We start from the raw sequence: 24558 nt of genomic DNA on the forward strand, positions 1-24558 counted from the left end.
GGTTCAGTTCTGCTTTAGTCATTTAGTCAGACGCATTGGTACAAATACATCTTCATTTATTTCACATACATATTTTTTTTTCAACTTTTACTTTAGAGGTTTTTCACAATCTAAATGATTCAACAACAAAATGAAGAACTACCACAACAAAGTCCAAATTTTCCTACTGGGGGAAAATGATGCAAATGTCACTGTAGTAAAATTGACACATGTAGTTTGCCAACCAGCAAATGTACAGTTAAAGGAATAAAAAGAGATGAAAAGAGGACAAAAAGGTGGTTGGTGTACTCTGACCGGAAACCGATGATCCACTCTGTTAGTTCCTGAACAGTGTTTAAAAACTGATCTTTGTAAAACTCGCTTCTTCATAAATATTTTCTCTTAATTTGATTATTAATTGTTAAATAATATATATTCATTATTTAGAAGTCAATTAGAGTAGCAGGGACAAATAATCAGCCGCAGAAGCCCTTCCTGAATTACTGGAAACTCTGAATGGTGTTCCCGCTGAACATGAAGGGTTATATCAATTTTGGCTAATGCATCCCATGAATATTGCTGTGAATAGTTCTTTCAGAATTAACACATACACACATGTACATAATGAGGCATTAAGTACACGTATGCAAAATATTGAACATAGGAAATAATGGTCTGTTTCTTTGAACTGTTTTGTGAATAAGCATGGCGCAAGACTAAACAAAGTAGGTTAATAGCATAGATACAAATTTGTACTGTACATGGTTCAGCTGAGTCTTTAGAGTCAACCCAAAACTGGAGGGTTCTTTTTTGGGCGTAAAAACTTCAAAAAGCTGATAAATGACACCTACTCCCCTGCCCCCAGGTCCACATGGTGCGAGCGGCTCCCACGACAAAGAAACTGCCTGCTGGCAATTTTATAAGAGTTCCCACTATTTGAGACACAGAATCCAAGCATTATGACAAGATCCAGTGATTTAGGGTACTGCTCATAATGGTATGATGCCCCAGAGTTTTTCCACTACCACTCTCCCTGCAGTGGTGAGAAGTTCAGTCATCTGATTTCCAAAAAAATACATTGTACTTTGGGCATTTCCACAATGCATAATATTGAGTTTATAAAAGAAGTCACATCATTTTCATGTTAAAACGACGACCACCGGCTTGTCCCTCCGCCGAGTCAACATTGGTGCCGTTGGACTTCGACCGAGGCACGTACTCAACGTCTATGTTGTTTTTATGTTTTCCTTTTCCTCTGCTCCAAACGAAAAGGAGCAGGAAGCAAAACAAGACCACGCCCAGGAAAGTGAAACAACCCATAGCTGTTGACACTAAAATAGTTTTAAGGTCCAAGCCGAGGGTCATGCCAGTCGTCCCATTGGCAGTGGTATTGCTGGAGTCTGGGGTGGTCTGGGTCCTGTTGGCGTACAGCGATCCCAGGCTTTTCACCGCCAACGAAGCCATCAGGGTATCATTCCCAGCAGTGTTGGACGCAAGGCAAAGGTAAACGCCGCTGTCTTGTACCTCTGCAGACTTGATCTCGAGCGTGCCATTGTTGTGGACCGTCACTCTGCCGTGGCTGCGATTCGTCAGCACTCGTCGACGTGGGGACACCCAGGACACCATGGGCCTCGGTGTCCCCTCGGCACTGCAGCGCAGCATTGCGTGCTGGCCCTCATCTACAGTGATTGTTTGTGTTTTATTTTCTCGGATTTTTGGCTTGGTACATGTCACATAATAGGACAGGAGAGTCTCCTTAAAATCCTTGAACGGCCGGCCTCGTATACCCTCGGTTGTGCTGCATTCCGGCTGCGATTCCCCAAAGAAGATGGAGTGCTTTTTCTGAAAAATCCACATGAGGCGACAGTCACACACCAGGGGGTTGTTGTCAATGAGAAGAACCTCCAAAGCTTCAGGGGACTGAAAAACCCCCTTCTCCAGTGTGTCCAGTCGGTTGTGTGATACATTGAGGACCTTGAGACCCCTCAGACCCTGGAAAGCGTACGGTTCGATGGTGGACAGCTGAGCTCCGACTAAATGCAGCTCCCTCAGGCGGACCAGCTCCATCAGCATGCCCCCTTCAATATGCCTGATCCGGTTGAAGGACAGGTTCAGATGGGTCAGGTAGGGCAGATGCTTCAGAGCTTGGTAAGGAAAGGAGGACAGGTTGGTGTTGGTTATATACAACGTTGATAAGTTGAGGCCGTGCAGCGTGTTTGCTGGCACGTGGTCGAGCGAAGGCCAATTATCAATCTCTAGGTGCCGCAGGCGAAACAGTTTCTTGAAGGAGTACGGATGCAAAGTGCTAATGCTGAGGTATCGTAGATGGAGGCTGACCAGATTGTGCAGGTGGGAGAGGGCCTCAGTGGGTACGACTGTAAGGTTACACCTTTCTAGGGTCAGTATCTCCAGGCTTAGAAGTCCACTGAATGCACGGTGAGAAAGGTAAACCAGATCATTGTCACCCACTTCCAAAAACCTTAGATTGTGCAAGTCCTGGAACATGTAATCCAAGAGGATGACGATCTTGTTGTCGCTTATATCCAGCCGGGTGAGATTAGCCAGGCCTGTGAAGACGCCCAGTGGAATGAGCTTGATTCGATTGCTCTTCAGACTGAGGAAGTGCATGTTGAACAGAGCATTAAAAGCTCCGGGCTCAACATAGCTGATAACGTTCCCGCTGAGGTCAAGCTCCTCCAGCCCAGGAAAATTGATAAAGTCATCAGGGTTGATCATTGTCAGCTTGTTCTTGCTCAGGTCCAGGACCCGGGTCTCGGTTGGGATGCCGTCGGGGATGATTGGCATCCGCTTGCGGTGGCAGACGACCGCCTTGCTCTGCGCCGAGCACTCGCAGCGCGAGGGACAGCCCAGGGTGGATCCCACGAAGACGGCCACCAGGGCCAGTCCCAGGAATGGTTGCCAGCATGACACGACCGTGTGCAGCATGACTTTGCTCATACAGTCGACCATTCTGTCACGGTTCTGCAAGACAAGAGAGGACAAACGGGAACAGCTTAATCACGCAGGCAAGACCTTGGGGTAGTCATGAATAATCCTGTACTGTGAGGAAATATGGCAGAAGCTGCTGATAATAGCTTCTCCCATTAAAGAGGGACGTTGAACAAGTTGCTGTGATTCACACTGTCGTTACGTTTCCACTCATAGATCGAAGAACTTTTGCACATTTTTGCCGTCAGTTAAAATCTACTGTCTTTTCTTCACTGCTTCTCATCAAACCAATGTTCTGCTTACAGTAAATCCCAGAGGAGCTACGTGAGCTATTCTCATTCAACGACAATCAAATCTATTGTTAAATTAATCTGAAACACAGCTCCAGTAATCCATTGTACCGGGTCACTTTGTCTGGCTCACTGAAGCATGTTTAAACATCTTTACTTTAAATTTAATACAAAAACACACATCACGCTGACTTGTTCGTTCATGTTTGATCTCGGCGAGACAAGACTGCTTTTGTCCCCTCACACATATTCGGTCTCTCACTAACCTTGAATATAATAACATTGGGAAATATCATTCAGTCAAGCTCACAAAGGAAACAACTCCAGATCAAGTGCAGAGGCTGAATGAAAGAAATCAGCCAAAAAAAAAGAGAATAGAATAGCATTTGGCAATAAGTGCAACTGAACCCAATCAACACAAATAATGACTACAAAGCATTATTTATTGTTGGCAGAATACAATGGTTGTGATTACAAGTCTTCGCACAAATGCCACAAAAGCCCATAAAGAAAAGTCTAATCGTCAATGTTTTTTAATCCAGTTTAGTCCTTCAGTGAAACAGTAGGCAAACAAATCCAAACAAATCTATTCATAAATCCACGGCTTTGAAAGAGGCATTAGGAGAAAGACAACGTGGTTCATCTTAAAAATGTATTTCTGTGAGCTGCTTTTTCATCCATAGGGGCAATCAAATATTTCATATCAGCACATGGAATAGACGCATGAAGTGGGCCGCTGCTTGCAGCAAACAGACGGGGTGACAGGATGCAATGATTGCAAACCATCTCCGCCTCATTTGCTGTGTCATGGACTGGGGTGAAATTAAACACTGACAAGAATAATCTGAATTTCCCCTCGGGCTTCGAGTATGCTAACAGATTAAGGTGCAAAGATGCTATGATGGGACACTCAAACAAATTCCTTCAGTAAAAAAAAATAAAGAATAAAAAATGTGTCTCTCTGATGTATGAAGAGCTCAGAGACTGAGAGACAATTCAATTCTTCACTCAGGTTCATGAATTCACGTTCATCAGTGCTGTTCACTCGTCTGACAGTTCAAATACATATTTTAAAAGTATTTTCTTCAGACATCTACTTTGTATACGTCTTCATCCAACCGAGGGACACATGCCACAGACATGGAAGACACAGTTCAGCTCAGTAGGAGGAAACTTGTACACAAACAGGGAAAAAAAGCAAACTCCACACGGGAACACCCCCGGAATCGAACCGCAGACTTTCCCCTGGTGAGGTGAGCGTGCTGAACACGACACCACCTATACCTGCATGTAGACTCGTTAGAGAAAAGAAGATATATATATATATATATGTATATATATTTTTTCAGTTACATTTCTACATAACATTACCAGCACAGCCTTTCTAAAGCCTTGAGGAGCAAATTCTTTTCTGTTACTTTGCTTCTGGAATTTCTTCACCTGGATCAGTTTCACATCTGCATCGGAGAAAGTCCAGACAATAGATGTGTTTAGTAGAATATACATTCTGCTTATTATCTGTTTTGTGTCAACATTATATTAAACAAATGCTTCTGGCCGAGTTTCAGGAGGACTCAAGGTGATTTTTTGATTCTTAGTTTTGTATTGCCATTCAACAATATTATTTGCTTATAATGAAAATGTAAAATAAAATGATCAACAAGTTTAGTTCTAAAGCTTCTTATGACATTTGGGTAAATGCTGAAGTCAGCTGCTTCACTGTCACTCTGAATCATCGTCACTACGGTTAAAAACAAAGAGACAGTCTGAAGAATATTGTTGAAATGTCATGAGAAAAATAAATACAAACGTCTAAAATACCTAAATACTGGAACAAAGTAGAACTTCCTTGTTACGTGCCACCTCTGCTTTGGTATGTGTGAGAGAGCAAAATGAAGCCGAGAGGCCGCAGATATCGATTTTAAACGACCCGTGCAAAGAGTGTTGGTATTTATACGCCGATGAAATTTGCCTCTCCGGACGCCGAGCCCAGGTGGAGCGAGCGGAACAAAGCGGTGGGAGGCTCATTCAAATACGGCCGTGAAAAGAGAGTTGATGGTGCTTTAGAGCTGTTTTGCTATCTGTTGTCCACAGCTGCTTTGTACTGTATGAAAAGCTCCTCCTTCAGTTCAATAAATCCCCGCAGCCATCTGAAGGCAGCAGGACACATGTTATTAAAACCGCAGCCCCCCGATTTCACAAGCGCAAAGCCATTATGCACAACCGTTCGCAGTGTTTATCTACATTTCACCAAACTATTTTTATGATTTATTCCTGCTGCCACCGGACTAATTAAAAAGAATGAAGACCTGCTCGTATCAAGCTGCACTGCTACATCCGGAGAACACCGTCTTCTGGAAGCTGTTTTCTTCATTACGGTGAATGGCACAGCTGTTTCACTACAGCCGACAATGTTCTGGACTCCGTGGACCGATCTGTGCATTCAAGACGTTTACGCTCCTTAAGAATGAGGCTCGTTTTATAAATAAAACACATAGAACTACACAGGATTTTGGCTCGGCCTGCTCGGAGTTATGTTGGCAGACGTCAAAATAACTGAAAGAGGCAAATTAAAGCAACACGACAACGTTTTGCCGTGTTTTCACCAGAACAGCTCAGAAAATCGCCGGCTTCTTTCTCCAAACACTAGAAGAAGTGCACAGTTCCCGCTGCCTCACTAAAGCTGATGACATCATCAGGGACGGCTCACAACCCGGACCCTCCCTGTTTGAACTGCCGCCATCAGGCAAACGACACAGGAACATTAAAATGAGGACAAACCGACTCAAACACAGTTTTTACTCCACCGCAGTCATTTTACTGAACAAAACAAAACACAACTAATGTGCAATATATTGTACAACGGAGCAGTGCAATGGAATGTACTTTTGTGTGAGTGATGAGTATTTGTTTGTTTTATCCCTCTATTTTTATATTTTAACAGTTTTTATTTGTACTTTTATTGTTTTTATGATGCACAGATGGGTTGGCACTTTTTAATCTCGTTGTACTGGAGACAATGACGATAACCTTTCTATTCTGCTTCTGCACCTCCACACCACGGCCATAGTGAATAGTTGTTCTGCACATGCTCAGTAGATGCACATGCTCCAGAGAGGCATGACTCCCAGTTTATATTCCCCTGGGACTTGGTCTTTTAACTTTTATTTTGACAGTCACCGTAATAACAATCCAACTTGGTCATCTGTCAATTAGATGTTTGTGTTCTCCCACTGCTAATGTTTATAGCATATCATTCTCTGTGCACATGTGCAGTTTAATGACAAACACAAACAACAGCACCCACTAGTGGCCCAACATGAAACTTACATCACCTCAGCGTTTCTTCCATTTCCATGGAAACGGACATCGTTCTCACAACGTTGGCGTGTAAACATTTTTGAAAAGGCAAAAATGTATTTTCACTTGAAAGGTTGTCGTGTAAACGAGGCCGAAGTCAAATGAAAAGTTTGGGAACCACCGAGGTAGGAAATGAAACCTGGCTGTGGACCAATGGCACGCGGGCAGTTCAGTCTAATACAGAGGAGATTCACATTTTAACTGCTGCAGAGTCACCAAACAACCCAACATGCACATGTTTCATCATACCAGAAAGGAAAAATCCACAGACACAAATGGAGAACACACCAAGTTCAGACAGAAAAGGCCTCAGCCTGGAATCAAACTTGGTTGCTCTCACTGTGAGCTGATGGCGCTCCCATTAATTCATCTATCAGACCTAAACAGCAGCCAGTGCACCATTTCTCCCGCGGTGTTGATTATCTCAATGAACTGAAAGCTCAGCCTTGATAGAAATAAAAGCGGGGCTCACTGTCTGGCATCAGATTGCACAAATAATTACATCCATCTGCTCCTAAACTGTCCAAACACTGCTTCCTCTGTGAGCCGTCGTGCAGTTACATTAAAGAAGAAGAAAAAGAAAGCTCTTTTTAGGGATGAGACCAAAAAGTGTCTGTAGTATCACAAGGTGTCACATCTTCACTCAGAATCCCAGTTAGATTAGAAATTATCAGATTTTCCTCAATAATTCTGATGTTTTTTAAGCTGCAAACAGAGAGTGTCCTTCATTCAGTCTCAAAGGGTTTTGTTGGTTCAAATCAACCAGGATTATCAGAACGAGACACAAATAACACACTTTAACACAGTGTTTAGTTACTAACACACACACACACACACACACACACACACACACACACACACACACACACACACACACACACACACACACACACACACACACACACACACACACACACTGCAGGAGCATATGATTGAGTGGTTTGTAAAGTGGGTCTCTAATCAGGATAATGGCGGCATGTCTTTGCTCCAGTGTGTAATCAGAGTATGAGTGAACCTGTCATGTGACCTTTGACCTGTGCATCATCAGCTGCACCCGGTGGAGAGGAGGAGATAATCAAGTGGAATATACATCTGTCCACCGCTTGTCGGTCATGTACGATGAACCCAGTGTGTGTAAATGTTCCCTTCAGTATCGGGACAATGGTTTATTTTTCCTGCTTCATTTCTGGATTTCAAGGAGTTTTGTCCGACTTTTTTTTTTTTTTTTAAAGTGGGACAAACCAAACTAACCAACTGGCCAACTGACCAGTCCAACTGACCAACAGATCAACCAACCGACAGAACATTATAGTAGTGAAAGGAGACTTTTTCTTAACCTGTAAAGATATTAACCTCTGTAGGGACCCTCAGACACAGAAACCTAAATCATATCTTTGGTTTAATACTAAATATCAAGCAGGTCTTCCTAGATATATCTGTTATTCTGATGGTTTTACACAGAAGCTTATTGTACTTCTAATTCCTCTCTGTCACGTTACACCAATACAGTTGTAAAAGTTAATCAAAATTGAAAAGTTTCACTGTTCTGTTATTTCTTTCTATGTTGATTCTTTCTAAAAATGGAAAGGATAAAAAAGGCCCCTGATCTCCAGATGTTTTCCTGCGCCTGACGCTCTCTGGCGCCCCCCACAGGAGGCAAGACAACCATCTGGATCAATTTATAGCCCTTGATTTAAGGACTAAACTACAAAAAATCTTGTTACTTAAAAAACACAATCTCTGTCCCTTTCCAGTAAATTCCCAGCATCTTGTGCTGCATTTTACCAATCGTGTTGAGAGAAAGGAAGAAAAAGGAATAAAGACAGCCACAAAATAGTTTACAGGACTCAAATATTGAGGCGAGATTTTCCAGGAGCTTTCCCAAAATGAGTATTAAATTGACTGAACAAGCTCTTGTAACATGTTGACTTCATCATTCTGGAAATTTCCAGCGACGGTCCAGAGGCAGAAATCCTGCGATGCAGGAGGTGTGTTCCCGAGGCGACCTCTGACCCGTATTAGTGCCGATAGCAGCGAATGGTGTCCGACTCAGCAGAAACTGTGAGGAGGTGCCGAGGTCGCCTGTGCAACGCCGTCAACAAAAACGACGTGCATCAGCGTCCCCGTGACGATTTTTCTGCCCAAGAAATCCCGACATGCCCCCTTACCATGAGGATGAGTCAAAACCACGCCTGCCGTCGCCATGGGAACCGTAAACACGTCACGCTAAAGCACTTCATCAAACGCACTAATGAACTTTTGGACTCTCAATCAGAAAGTGATTCGTTTTCTCATCCATGGTTACGCGTTTCAGACGCGACACATCAGAGCAGTTACAAGCTTCACAGGATCCGTCATCCTTCACACATGAAACAGGAAGTTCAGGGTTCGGATGACTGAAGGACTGTAACCTGCCGAGGTCTAAGAAACACCGATGGCGTTCGATGACTGGAAGTCGTCTTTCCTCTCTATAAAAGTCCAGATACTCCAGAGTTCTCTTGTATTTTCTTTGTTCTAGATCACGGCTATTAAAGACCCACAAGAGGCTCCGATCCGGCCAAACCACCAAGCAGATTATAAAACATTATAAGAAAGATTTATACTTTTAACAGATTTCCGAGACCCGAGCTGAGATAACGCCGACGATGATGATGATGTGATGAAAGCGAGCGACCTGGTTGCTATCGAACGAGCCCCAGAGCCACGCTGTAAAAACACCCAGAATGCAACAGCTACAGAAGTTTGTTTCCGATATTTCGCCGTATTTTGCACGAGAAGGTTTCAATAAAATTGGTTTTATGTTGTGCTTGGAGTCATTTCCTGTAGTAATTGTTTGGTTTTGTGGAAATACAGACATTTTCACAAGTTTGAAAGTGTTTTTTTCCTCTAATTTAAAAGGTTATTATTTTACCGGTCCGGCCCACTCAAGATGAAATTGGACTTGTTCGAGGAATCTGAACGTGTTTGATGACATCATCATTCAATCACTGGTGGCGGCCATGTGAGGTTCTCCCACAGCGCTGAGAGACACACGAGGTTCAGGTAACTTAAACACTGACACGTCAGTTTGACGACTTTCTAGTGATTTCTCTTGTTTTTTCTTAGTTTTCGATGTTTGGCTGCTCAGGACTTGTTATCACCTCGGCTCCACCAGCTTTTATTCTGAAAAGAATTTTGACTGTATACAGGGAGTTGCAAATGCTCCCCAGGCAGTCAACTAGTTTCTGGGTTATGGCGGGAAATCTGTGGCGGGATCTTACTCTCTGCAAGCGCCCGCTGTCACGTCTTCATATCGCACTTTCAACCTACTTTCCCTCTGTATTACCGGTGTGGTGATACAGATCAGTGGTTCTCTAGGTGTGGAGGACTCTTCCTCCTCCTCCTCCTCTTCCTCCTCCTCCTCTTCCTCTTCTTCCTCCTCCTCCTCCACCTCTTCCTCCTCCTCCACCTCCTCTTCCTCCTCCTCCTCTTCCTCCTCTTCCTCTTCTTCCTCCTCCTCCTCCTCCACCTCTTCCTCCTCCTCCACCTCCTCTTCCTCCTCCTCTTCCTCTTCTTCTTCCTCCTCTTCCTCTTCTTCTTCCTCCTCTTCTTCCTCCTCCTCTTCTTCTTCCTCCTCTTCCTCCTCCTCCACCTCCTCTTCCTCTTCTTCCTCCTCCTCCTCCACCTCCTCTTCTTCCTCCACCTCCTCCTCCTCTTCCTCTTCTACCTCCTCCTCTTCCTCCTCCTCCTCCTCCTCTTCCTCCTCCTCCTCCTCTTCCTCTTCTTCCTCCTCCTCTTCCTCTTCCTCCTCCTCCTCTTCCTCCTCCTCTTCCTCCTCCTCCTCTTCCTCCTCCTCTTCCTCTTCTTCCTCCTCCTCCTCCTCCTCCTCTTCCTCCTCCTCCTCTACCTTCTGCCACATGCACATTTAAAATAATCAACGATGAAACTGGCACTGTTGTGGACAATATTGATGCAACTTTAAAAGATAATCCAGATTAAATCCATGAGGGCTGATTTGTCTGTGTGGACATAAGCGGACCGTTTCCATTGAAGCGGACTGATTTGGTTTAAATGAGGCCAAATTGAATGAAGCGGACACGGGTCAGTTTACTCATCGGCGCCTCTCCTCCTGTCGGGCAGAGTGGACACTCCCACGATTCGTGTTTGATTTCAAGTTATTTACCGACTAATTAGCCCCGCAGCTCCAATGTGAAGTGAATCTAATTATGGAAGCCGATGAAATAAATCACTCAATGGTGGATCTCAATGCACACGAGGTTAGCTTGTTAGACTGCATCATCACTTTGGACTTAATACCACCTGATGGACGATAACCACCACCAGCCATAACATTACCACCACTAACAGGTGGAGTGAATAGCAGACCTGCTGGGTGGGACGCGTGCTGAGGGTTTTGGCCGTAAAATTTAAGTTCAAAGATTAGATCGAGTCCGTCTTCCATGGCCAGACGAGCCGGGTCACAGCGGCGTTCTCAGCCTGCAGCGGTCAGGAAGGAAACGCGGTGAAGCGGTGAGCGGGTCATGCTCGGCCTCGGCTCACTGATGCGTTTGGTCCCGTGGGGGGGTCCACATTCAGGACTTTAAGGATCTGCTGCTAAGATGTTGGTACCAGATAACGCGGCACAGCTTCAGAGCTCTGCTGGAGTTTGTGTCGAGATGATTCAGGCCTGGTTTTGGTAGAAAGGAAGGGAAACTACACAACTTTAGATACGAGGTTATGGTTTGATTAATTTAGTTTTTATGGTTGTAGAAATGAAAGGTTCTTCTTCTTTAGTTAATTACTTTGGTGGTCAGTTTGTAGCTGTTCTGGTCTGTTTTGACATTGAAATGTTACATATGAGCAGTGAACACGTTAATCTCATGTGACCACTTGTTTCAGTAACGAGTAATCTAACACCTCACTATTTCCAAACCAGTAATCAGATTAAAGTTACTTCTCCAACCTACTATCGCTTTACTGAACAGAACCAGAAGCACCTGCATTCTCCTCCAAATGGACACACACACACACACACACACACACACACACACACACACACACACACACACACACACACACACACACACACACACACACACACACACACACACACACACACACACACACACACACACACACACACACACACACACACACACACACACACACACACACACACAGTCTCTGCATCTCTGCATGGTCACCTGCCCCGCCCCCTTCTCCACTCTCTGCCAATCACAGACCAACAAAAGAATCAGAACCAATAACATCATCAAACCTTATCATTGCATTAAGAACACAACTGCAGAGATGTTTCACTATTTTATAAATTTTCCTGACTAACAACATGTATTGGCAGGAAGCCCCGCCCCTTTTTTCAATCAATCAATCAATCAATCAGGTAGTGCAAATAAATAAATACATAATGAGATAAATAATGCAACAACAGACTACAACTACATCACCGGGTAAATAAATACCAGTAATAGTAAATATCTGATACTAAAACCATGAGTCAGCTATAAATACAACAAATAATGCAGGTCAAAGGTCAAAGTATGTATCAGCAGATGATGGGGGGTGAGGTCGGCAGCTTCTGAAAGTAACTAAAACGTTACTTGTCATCTAACTTAGTTACTTTTAAAAACAAGTAATCGGTGAAGTAACTAAGTTTCTATTTAAAGGAGTAACTAGTAATCAGTAATCAATACTTTTTCAAGGTAACTGTGGCAACGCTGCATATGAGTTGGTGAAACATGTCTGGGATTGGGATCGGGAGTTGGCTGGTTCGATTCCCACAGTAGACAGGTTCACCACTGTGGGTCCTTGAGCAAGACCCTTGATAGGAGGGTCGAAGTGGAGAAAGGGGATTAATAACACACATTTTCTGAATATCATTAAAGGTGTGAGAGTTCTGAGAAGTACACATGCCAAGTCGTCTTGCCAGTGGCAGGATATGAACAAAAGGGATCTGTGCATGTGTCTCAATCTTTTCAATCGTCGCAACCACAACAACAGAAAAGCTATTAATTTCTTTGGGCCGCCGGTTCAAGAGAACATGAAAATCAAAGTTGGCACGGTGCAGTCGCGAGGCATTAGCACCGTTTCACCAGCCGACTCTGTAACCACTAAACTGTTTACTCTTGGTGTTTCTAAGCTTTAATCCTGGTAAAAACCGTCGGTTGTAAACATTTCTGCTTTGGCTTTAACCCAAGGTGTAAGTTTGCACACCCTGAATGCTCACCAGGCGCTTCCTATTTTGCCCAAGTAGTTTGAGGATTTAGATAACAACTTGGCCTCTGTGCAATCAACCAATAAAAAGCCACTTGTGAAATTGGCCTTCCTCTGGGAAGGCTTTTCAGCCTGTGCTTGATGTGGGCCCCCAGGCACTGATCATCGCACATTATGTGACTCCTCTTCACACAGAAAAGCCTTCCTGCGTTGGGCTGGATGGTGGGAGACGGCTGCTTTTCTTCACCCAGCAATTATCAACAGGCCTTAAAAAGCATAATCAAAGCGTCAAATTTTGATATTTTGACTTGGAAGACAGCTCTGGAGGAAGACTCACTTTGGAAAAGCACGAAAAGAGGGAGGAATTAAGTCTGAGAGCTGCAGCAAAGCCGAAAAAGGAACGTGGCTGTGAGAGGAATCAGGAAATAATGAAAGCAGCATTATGTGTAATCATGCAGGGAGGGAATGTGCTACACACTGGGTGCAGCAGTTATGCAGCTTTTGTACATTAGTATCTGACATGGCTGCCCCTGCACCAGCAGGTCCAACTCATCATCACGTAATTGGTTGTAATGAGAAATGAATGTATATATATGCTTTTCTTTCTTACCCTTTATATATATATATATATATATGTGTGTGTGTGTGTGTGTGGTACAAAAAACTCCTTCCATACAACATTACTCAAATCAATTTAACCGAGAAATAAAACCACCCTGCATATTTAATACAAGCACTATATTGTACACTATATATCTTGTGCTTCCTCTCAGTGGAGAGTCTGTGTCAGAAAATGGTTGATTCAAAACACAGCGTCAGGCGCCTTCGTTTCCCAGATAAGATAACAGTACAGCCTCATATGGGTCATTGTAAGGGAAAGTTATTAAATCATCATTTTATTTTAATGAGGCTTATATCTTATAATGATGCTACCCTGAAGGAAAGATGTTATTAACTTGCAGGTTAGTTCACAGTCAGAGTGTGCAATTAACCCACCTTTTCAGAAGAGCATCGCCGAGTAATCAGAAGGGATCGTAATGAGAGCGAAGAGACTGCGATGCTCTTTGCGTAATCCATTATTGAGAGGATCTTTGTAAAGGGCAGCGAGGCTTTAAGGTGAGCCTGCCAACATGCAGAATGACACTGTACCCCTTTGATAAGGCACCGTCAATCCCACTGCACAGGATGCGACCTGGTTACAATTAAACAACTATGCCCCCTCTACTTTTTTTTGCCAAACAGGAATAATTAAGTTGAGACTGCAGGCTCCTTTTCCCTTTCTAATAGCACGGGGAGCAGAATAAGACAAATAAAAGAACAATGGCAGCAGCTGCATCGGGGCGGATTCGTCATGCGAGCAGATGGCAGTGGAAATTTCAAAACCCTCGCCGGTAATTGTTCCATTTACACGGCCATTTTCATAGATTGGATTTAGTGTACTAAATTGTACGATTTGTTAACACATACACATCGTGGCAGTCACGAGATCGAGGGGCTTTGGGACACGGAGCCTTTAACAGTGGAGATCAACAACAGCCTCGGGGCAATAACAGGCTCCCGTGCACAAATTACCCTTCTGCTTGGCTTGCAGAGCGAAGTCAGAGCTCAATTAATCCGTGTTAATTAGAGATAAACTTGGTAGATTGAGTCAGTTGCTCTTTTTGGTGTGTGATAACCCCTCAGTTTCAGTCAAAAGCCGCATCACACTGTCAGATCTGGATTCATCCCGCAGGACCAGCCTCCCGGAGACCAGAGATAATCCCACGTTTAACAGCTATTAAAATTATAAACTTTGGAGACAAGCTTGTGAAAAAAAAAAAAAATGTAACAAAACTTAATTAAATGCGAGAGGATAAAAACTAAACTGAAAAAGCTTTAAAAGGGCCGCAGATCTATGCATTTTAATAAATCTGTAATAAATAAAAAAACAAAAGAAGAAACATTTTGTCCATTCATTACACAGTAACGTCTCGCACATTAACAGATTTATTTATGATGGTATATTTCATTCCAGCGCCCACACTCCACTCTAACACTAAACATTAATGCTCCTTTATATTGATGGTGAGGTGGCTGTATTGTGATTTATATCACCACTTCAGCAGGTCACAAAGCCCTCCAGAGACCAGTCTGTGGCGCTTCACCGCCACCAGGACATTCGTTTCACATTAACAGTTAGAAAATAATCAAAATGTGGCCTGAAGGATACGTAACACTGATGTCTCGTAAAAGATACCAACACCCATCCATCCTCCTCTGTGGTGCTTCATCCAACCTGACCATGAGCAGAAAATCCATCGCACCTTCACGTTTGACGACTGAGGCTCCGCCTACACGACGGTGAAAAACTTTGGAAATTGAAATCTTGACTATTTGCTTGGTGGTTCGGCCGGATTGGAGCGTCTTGTGGGCCAGTTATGTTTGATAATCCTGACGCAACAGGATGATTTTGGTCTACGAGGCAAAATTGTTATAAAATATAATGGAATACACCCCGAAATGTAATAACTGGTCAATAGTGTAAAAAAAGATTTAACAAGAATTTAAATGTGATCCTAATAATTATACGTCATTTTGTACTGATGTTTGGAGAAATAGATTATTATGGAGAACAGAAGATTATTAATGACCTGGGCAACAAAAATCATACATAAATACAATAACCTGTATAAAATATATGTAGAAACCGATCGTAAAAACTTTTAGAACAAATATTTTCTGTTATTCAACTTAAATCAGTTCAAGTCTAAACCATTAATCACTGACTCACTTTATGATGTAATAAAATTATTACAATATTAGAGGAAAAATATCTTGCCGGCCCCATAATGTAATATTAAAAGGTTTTACAATTCTGGGCTCAGGGTCTTGTTACATTATCAACTGGCTTGTTTGGGGTTTTATTATATTATATCTATATATATATTGGGTTGTTGTTACATATCAGGCTCTAACAAGTCTTATGTTTGACCCTTGTGTAACATAAATATTACTTTATAATACCAATATTTTAAAGTATATTGGGAAATAAAGCTTAGAAAAGGCTTTGAAGCAAGGGAATTTCGTGAAAACAAAATAACATAAGAAAAAAAGTAAAATTTTAACAAGAGGAACTGCAAAGTAAAGAAAATCTATTAAAACGACAACAATTTGCCTCCACTCAGCCTGATATACTACTGTGTTGTAGTTACACAACATCCATGCTCTGTAATATCAATTCCATTACACAAACACTACATCGAACAGCTCACAAAGCTACACTGAGTGTAAAATCAATAAGTGCATCAGAGACTTGGATTTCTGTCATCTGAAGCAAGCGTGAGGCCAGTGTTGATGCTGGTTTATTAACGGCTGACTGTAATGAGAAATAACTAATGATGGAGACCGGAATGTAATAATAGATGTATGATTATCCGATGTGCGGCTCTGGTTCAGCTCTGACATTTTTCATTTCACATTTCAGAGAGTGCTGCTGCTGCTGCTGCCATAAGTCAGCGACGCCTGCAGGGATTTTCTTTTCTCCACCTGCTGCCCCCACAGAGAGATTAGCCCACAACAGCAACTCAGAAGCCGGGAAGAATGCTGTTTCTTTGCTCAAAGGTACAACCAGCAGCGCGCTCGCCGCTTGTCAACAAAAAGACCTGAACCCGGCTGCTGCAGGTGCCGAGGAGCAGCTCCTGAGAACCCCCCCCCCCACACACACACACACTCGACTCTCGTAATCTTTTCTTTTCTTTAATGACTTCATCATAAAGCTGCATCACCAGCAGAGGCTGCCTTCTTTTTTTTGCCACTGATCTTTCATATTTTCCCTGACCTAGACTGTATTCCTCCTTCGCCCCGAGTCTAAACAGCATTTTTTTTTTTTTTTTTTAAAGGGTAAGCAGAAGCTTGAGTGAATTTCTTCCTTCTCCAGGTTTGAAGCGATGAGCCTCATGAGATAAATTGTGTGGACTCATTAAAATGCATCTGCAGCTGCCGTTAACACTTCGTGTAGAATACCGAGAGACCCTCCTGCATTTTCTTCATGGTCTCCCCTCGCGTCTGCTCAGGTCTGAGTCAGGGCGGTGGTTTTACTGGCGATACCACTGATACCACCAGTACAAGTACTAAGATACAGAGTACCTACTAAATGCCTCCAATAGCTTTACAGTCTACAATAAGCACAGTGCAGTGCGCAGCGTCTATTTACACACTGTAAGCTCACGGACCACGTTCGCTCAATCTCGCTGTTAGTGAGTGTGACAGTTATACTTTAATCATGATTAGCATGTAGCATGTAGCATTATCCGTGCTGAGCAGTGAAACCAGACTAAATCTGCTGGTCCGAATATATTCATGTACATACATTGGCACAAAAAAGAAGATATAAGAAGATATCTCAATCCTATTCATGTCTGGTGGCAATACATTGTCTTATCTGGTGTTCTTTCAAATTCTGAAATAAAATCATGTGATCACCAAACTAAATAAATGAATAAAAGCGGTTGATCTGGATTATGTGTCATTTCATTGCTCTTTTTTCTCATTCATTTTAAAGAATCTCCAAACCGCCGACACGTTCTCTCGCGTGACTGCGGGCGACGTTGCTGACGCATGACGTCACCTAATACTCGCCGGGTTGCATCGGGGATATTTTTCCGAGTGCTGTGTGCAGTATCGGACCCGAGAGCGGCGTCGGTCCGTCCCTACGCTTCACCCCTCCACCCACTCGTCTATATTTACAACTCAGCGCAACTCAAAACAGAACGAGACCAGAAAATGCTGCACAGCAAAAGAAACCGCGCAGCCGCGTCGACGTGCGGCCGTAATGAAGAGAGACGTGTGCCGCTGCCTCCGCCAACGCCTGGAGCGACGAGTCTGAAAACAGCAAACGGTGTGACTGCAGCAGAATGAAATGCAGCATGTTTCCCATCAGCTAAGACAGAGTACTGTGCTTTTCAGTATTACAGCGAGCGTTTGACACTGATAAAAACAACTTGTTTGTTTCGAGGCTGATACTTTACCGTTCCGCATCAAAAGCAACCGGCGTCGTCTTTCTGTGCATAACGCAGCGCGTCGAGGAGAGGCCACTGAGCCGGGGCTTCCCACGGCCCGCAAACAGACAAAGAAATGCAGGGATGAAATTTTAAAACGTTTTTTTTTTTTTTTTTCGAGGGGAAAGAGACTGAAATTATTCATGATGTCGACTAAAAGGAACACATGCGGCTCGAACGTAGCCATGCGTCTCTGTGATGTCGCCACAGTTTTGCAGCACTTGGCAGAAAATCTTTTCTAAATATCTGCAAGACAAATCCCCACGTCCTCCTCAAAATCACAATGAATTCACACTTTCGTGTTTTAAAGCTCATTCTCTCTCCAGAGGATGATTTTCCCTGTGGAGTTTAGTTTGTTTTCCCTTCGGTCTCCGTCTCCGTCCTCCCAGTTCTCTTTCTCCTAACATAATCAACACATCCGGCCTCTGACCTTCCAGCTCCATTCCTTTCAATTCCTGTCAGTTGTGCAGCTTGTAGCACCTTGGAGAGACGACGCCCCGCGCTTCATCTCAGCTTCAGTTTCCCTCGGTGTTGTCTCACTTCTCCTTTAATATGAAGTGTTTGCTGGGCGACGATAAGACCTGGGCTTCAGTTAAGACAAACAATGGGATCATTTAGTTTTACAGCGTTGGGAGATAAGTAATGGTGAATTGATTGGCTTACACAAATCTCCTGTATGGCTACCATTTAATCTGAGGGGGAGACAAAATAAAAGAAAAGAAAGATGTGCATGGGACAGTGATCAGGCAGAGGAGTGTGTTCAAACAGGCTCAAGGACTAAAGAACATTGTGAGTGTGGAATATCTGAGAACCTTCTGTAGTTTACTGCACTCACTACCTTGAAATGTGTAGAATCCATAGAGTTTAGAATTACACGAGATTTGTGTACTCACCGTACACGACTGTAATCTAATCTGACAGATTTCTCTTTGTCGTTTTTGTTCTTTTGTTGTATTTGGGCTGCTGAAAATTAGAATTTCCCTCAGGATTATCAAACACGTCAGTCTGTTTATGCATAATGACATGTAGATATTAACGACATGGATTCAAGGACCTGTTTACACGCCAACGAGTTCAAGTGAAAACCAAAAAACTTTGGTTGCGTTTTCGGCGTGTTCAGTGTTCAGAGCCGCTGAAAATGCTTCTGTTTGAAAACGGCTCCCACGGTGGAACTTTACGAAAATGTTTCGGTGTTATCTCCTGGTGGTGCGTGGCTCCACGGCCGTGGTAAATAGTTCTTCTGCACATGCTCAGTAGGCGGACAATAAGAACCATGTTTCCTCGAGTGTCATGACTCCCAGTCCAGATTCTCCCGGACTTGGTAGTTTTATTTTGACGGTCTCCGTAACAACAATCCAACTTAGTCGTCTATCTACTAGAACGTCCGTGTTCTCCAACTGTTAATGTTTATAGCATGTTATTCTTGGCGAGTGTGGTTTCATTACAAAACTAAATCCCGACAGGTTTCCCGCCACTGCATGTCACTGATAAATTCAGCACATAATGACTATATACAGGGTATAACATATATAATTATGGAAACACCTTCCTTTGTATGTAAAGACAAAAACCATCACCGGGGATTCCAAAGCACCGAGCTAATCTGACTGTTTCCCTTCACTCTGGTCTACAAACGGTTAATAAATGCATAGAGGACAAATCAGAGCTGCTTTTTGGTGATTTGACGGCTTTTACTGCTGCGGTTATCACCCATTCGATGTGGGATTACGGGCCAGGGAAGGATCACAAAGTCTTATTGGATATTGATCAGTCACATGTTGTAAAAACAACGACCACAGAATAATTTAAAACATACAGCAGGTGGTAAAAAGATAATGTCCAAAGTGACATTCCTGCTGATTCTTGTCTGGAGAGTCTCTGTCAATATTCCATTTATGACTCCTGCTGTTCACTGAAGGTGACTCTTCCAAAAGCTGTCATGTTTAGAATGTCACTATTTCTATTTGCAGATACGAAATCAAACATGACAAACCATCAGTGGTAAAGAAAAATAATATTAAATGTCTTTTCATTCATAGGTTAGAGAAATGATGTGGTGATTTAACACTGAATCACATTTATACCTGTTATATGCCATTGTTTAGCTATACATTGATTCACATTCAGAAACTGTCTATTATGATTATGTGAAGATTTCAGAAAACATTTTGAATAAACTGACATGTTTCTTATCATTTACTGTATTAATATTCACTGTAATTTAGCATCTAGTACAGGGGGGGGGTCAAACATGAGGCCTGCGAGAGGCTCCAATCCAGCCGCCGAATCAGCAAATTTAAAACACTTTAGAAAACGGATTTTTTTTCCCCAACAAATTCCTTCGGCGTAGTGGACAAAACACTGAATCTCTGACGCTGTCATGAAAGACAGCAAACTAGCTGAGGTCTGCTCCATCGTCCGTGATCCAGAGTTAGTCAGAGAAGTCAGACGTACTCGTATCATTATTCAAAAGACGCTCTGCTGGGAGTTCCTCATGCGACTCATGTAAATCCACATGTAGGTAAACAGAGACATACATTATGTGGCGCGTACGTCACAGATCTACTGAGCAGGACGATGATGACTGACACGTCTTTCATCTTGTTGTTGATGTTCTTCTTGTGCGTTTCGCCTTCAAGAAACAAACTGAGCTCGAATGACAAAACATATCCCACATCTATATTTAGTTGCATGATTAATTATCCTACCGCTTTCCCGCGTGATTCCTCTGCATAATTCATCAGGAGATTCCTGGACGGTCTTACTGGATCATCCATAAACCTCTCGTTTGGAACAATATGTGAAGAACGTGAGGAAGAACACATGCAGGAATAGAGATCATTGAATCTGAATAAAGATCTGTCAGAGGTAATCGCCCTGGGCAGCGTTCACTGTGTGTGTGTGTGTGTGTGTGTGAGTCATTTGCATTGCCGGTGGGCTCTCGGGTAATGTCACTGCTGAACCTGTGTTGACTTATGAAAACGTAACGAAACAATGTCGTGAGAATTTTAATCAAAACGAACATGTTCCAGTGTAATGAAAAGCTTTTTCTCGGTTGCAGATCGCCTCCAGTGCAAAAACACAGGAAACGAGACGGTGAGAAAAAAAACCAACCTGCAGCAAAACTTTGAGAAACTTTGTCAGAGTACACTCGAGCTGCATCAAATTACTTTTGTTTCAAAGTATCTGAGCTGCCGTCTGATCCAAATCGTCGTCTTCCGGGCCGGTTGTCATCGTTACGGTAAACTGAAAGCCATTTCCTGCTCCGCTGGCTCCCTGGGTGTTTGGATGAACGAGGCAGAGGAGAACCCGCAGGACTAATCACTGCACCGCTTCAGTCCCCTAACAATCTCATGAATATCACTGGAGAAAAAAAAAAAAAATCACTATATTTACTGTATTCTGTAATACTGTAATAAAAGATTACTGCAAGCCTGAAATAGCTTTATAATTGCAATTTAGCTAAAATATTAGATTGTGCGGCAATCTCACTGATTACTACTTCATATAAAGCTGAAAGGAAGCTTCATTTCTTAGCACTAATGTGCAACAAATGCAAATCCCATTATTTATTAATTAATGGAGTTATTACTACATTTACTGGAGTGTTCCGTGTCGTTTTGCAGTTGCTTTGAGAGGAGAGCGTTTGGATCCATCCAGGGAGCGAGGAGCTGCACACAGCAGCAGTTTAGGTAACAATAGCCCTGGGTGATTAGCTTAAGCATGAGGAGAAGGCTGCTGTGGGGAGTTCATATTTTAACAGTGGATCTATTGAACGATGTTTGACGAGTTCTCCTGCCTGTAAATACACAGAGTTGTCTTTTTTGTTTTTTCGTTTTTCCAGTCGGGTTTGCTGCATCAGGAACAATAAGATGCTCTTCTAATATGAACGTATGACTGAAGAGTCTCACAAACTAGTTTTTTCAGCATTAAGAAAGAAAAGAAGCCTACAAATGTTAATGTTACAAATGTTAATGTTACAAATGTTAAAGCCGACTACTGTGTGATTGTTAACTATAAAAGAAATGATGTTTTGTTCTGTAAATCCATTGACAAAAAGCACAATTCTTCCTGCTGAGCCATGACAATTAAGATGTATTCATCCATCCATCCATCCATCCATCCATCCATCCATCCATCCATCCATCCATCCATCCATCCATCCATCCATCCATCCATCCATCCATCCATCCATCCATCCATCCATCCATCCATCCATCCATCCATCCATCAGAGGAACCTGAAGTGTTCACACACTGGGAGAACAAGAGCAGCCTTCACAGGATGAACAGAATCAGATCGGATCAGATCTGAAAAAGGATTTAATTTGTATTTCAGTATTTTGGACTAAAAAGGATTGAGATTATCTTTGGGGTAGTGGACGGCTCTGTCGCTGCACAGTCAGAATACCACCAGTTAGTCTATCTACCTGAGCAGACGCAGGTTTTCTCGCAGTCCGAATATAAAAAACCAAACCAAAATAAACATAATTTTTAATAAAAGGTGGTTAATTGGTGAATATAAATGCTTCATAACGACTGTGTGTGACTGACGGTCTGTGTTCGTCTTGTGAGAGACAGAAATAATCTGGTGATACTCAGCTTTTCTTAATATTTGATCTTTTACATGACCGTCTGGTTTTAATTTGATTTCATGGACAAAGATAAAGCTCTAATTGTAAACTTCTGCCACCTTTTCAAGGTGCCTGGACTTGTTTTGAGAATGAGGGTCATGCAGGTGGACCTCCTCTGTGATTGGACGGTCATACTACAGGGTCCCTGTGGACCCCGGAACGACGACTATATAAATCAAAACCTGTTTGGTAAATTCAACACCTGATCCCAGACCCGAAACTGCAATACGAGCCGATGCTCTGTGGCGTGTTCCTCCCATATAGAAGACGCATTGCAGACTGTATTTTCATGCTGGATAACATTGATGGATGATGGAGACGAGAGAGGAGACAGAGTCAACATGACAGATAAAAAAAACAAAAAACTGTAGGTCGATCCAATTGACAGCAGCAGACATGAAGAGGTCACACTGATCTGATGTGACGTTTAGTATCAGGGTTCTTCTGAAACAATAGACACGAGGATCCAGCTCTGACGTGATCTGCTGATATGACGTACTTTCTAATCATAAACACAAACAAGGCACTAATATGTGAGGAACACTTAACACCCATTCCGTTTCCCTAACAGCAGAGTGAAGGGCTCGTTATTTGAGGAGCAAAACTGGAGTGGAAATTGATTTGGAGAATCACCTAAACAACTGTGAATTTTTACAGTATCAGCTGTGAGGATTTGGACTTTTTCCAACAACCACTTCCTCACATTAAAAGTTTGTTGCCACCTGGAGACCCGCGGCGGGTTTCATCAAGGGCCTGTTGGCTGAAGATAAGCCCAAACCAAGTCTACTGCAGAAAGAGCCTTTTTTTCACCACGAAATCGTTAACGTGGCCATTTCTCATGGCACTCCACCGTCTCCCATGGTTTTCAGCATGTTGAACACTGACAGTGTCTGTTAATGACTTTCTCCACCGCTCGCAGGTAGTGATTGGGAAGTGTATAATCTTTTAAGAAGGCTGAAAGGTAATGCTTAAAGGAAGGAATGGTCCATAATGTTTTACTGCGAAAACAGATTAAATTAATCTTCGGATTTATCAGTTCCTCCATAGATTGCCTAAACAAAGTCTTGTTACCCCCTCACAGCTGTGCAGGATCGCTGATACACTCGGTGTATTAAACACAGTCACCAGTGCGCTCCCTAAATCAATGTTTGCCCGGAATAAAGACCGTGGACATTCTGGACATTCAGCTTTCCAGTGAAGCCAAACGTTGGTGGACACGGCGACCCACACAACAAACACAAGCAAAAGACACTTTCAAAGGTCCGGATTCTAGAAAGTGTTTTCTTATCGTTTTCTTGGACTCCATTTACACGACGTTCCAAGTGGAAGAGCATTGTCTTTGCATTTCTGGTTCCGAAACGTTTTGCACGGATTTTTGTGAAATTTTCACCACAAATAGATATTAAGCCCTGGAAGATTCCATGGAGGTGAATCAGATTTCATTTTATAGGCGTATTGTTTTCCAGGTTCACTTTTGGCAGACGTCAGAAATCTGACTGCTCTTCTTGTCCCTCTATTGACACTGTGCTACCATTTACTCTGGCCGTGATCCACATGCAGTAGTAGTGTTTCACAAATGTTTTCAGGATGACACTTCATTCTGTGTGTTCAAAGATCAACTTTAGTTTTAATAACACTGACCATAGGCTCAAAAAGGAAGCAAAGGTTCAGGTAAAGTCCTCTGAATGTTGAGGTCTGACCTCCTCCACCACAGCAGACGTTTCCTCTGTCTGGACCAACTTCCCTCGTTCTCACAGTCCATCTGCTGGTGTCTGCTGACGCTAGCACCGGTCCCAGTGCACGCACGCACGCGCGCACGCACGCACAAACGCACGCACGCACAAACGCACGCACGCACACACACACACACACACACACTCTCTTGATATGCTTCACATCTGTTTGCTCACTTATAGATTTGAGCAGATTGTGCAGTAATAGAGACACTTATCCTACCGCGAGGGCACGATTTCCTCAAACATCTTTATCTGCCAGAAACTCTAAACACCGACCCATGAAGACGTTTGATAGGCGTCCGAACAGCTCAGGGAAACGTCAGCGGACAAACACGGTGATGAATTTGGCGTCTTTTGCACTCTAA

At 43.0% G+C, this 24558-nt stretch overlaps 1 protein-coding gene across 1 annotated transcript in view; it reads right to left on the bottom strand.

Moving 5' to 3' along the window:
• Nucleotides 1-1107: 1107 nt before the first annotated feature.
• lingo2 (leucine rich repeat and Ig domain containing 2) overlaps nucleotides 1108-24558 on the bottom strand; it is a gene marked incomplete at its 3' end in the record, with an annotated part of 252988 nt that continues 229537 nt past the window's right edge. Inside the window, exon 5 of the mRNA XM_080466343.1 lies at nucleotides 1108-2961. Coding sequence (XP_080322469.1) covers nucleotides 1108-2949 — 1842 coding nt within the window. The 5' untranslated portion in view covers nucleotides 2950-2961. The remainder of the gene's footprint in view (nucleotides 2962-24558) is intronic.

This window comes from Lipophrys pholis (assembly GCF_963383615.2).
Source record: "Lipophrys pholis genome assembly, chromosome: 6".
NCBI classification, from domain to species: domain Eukaryota; kingdom Metazoa; phylum Chordata; class Actinopteri; order Blenniiformes; family Blenniidae; genus Lipophrys; species Lipophrys pholis.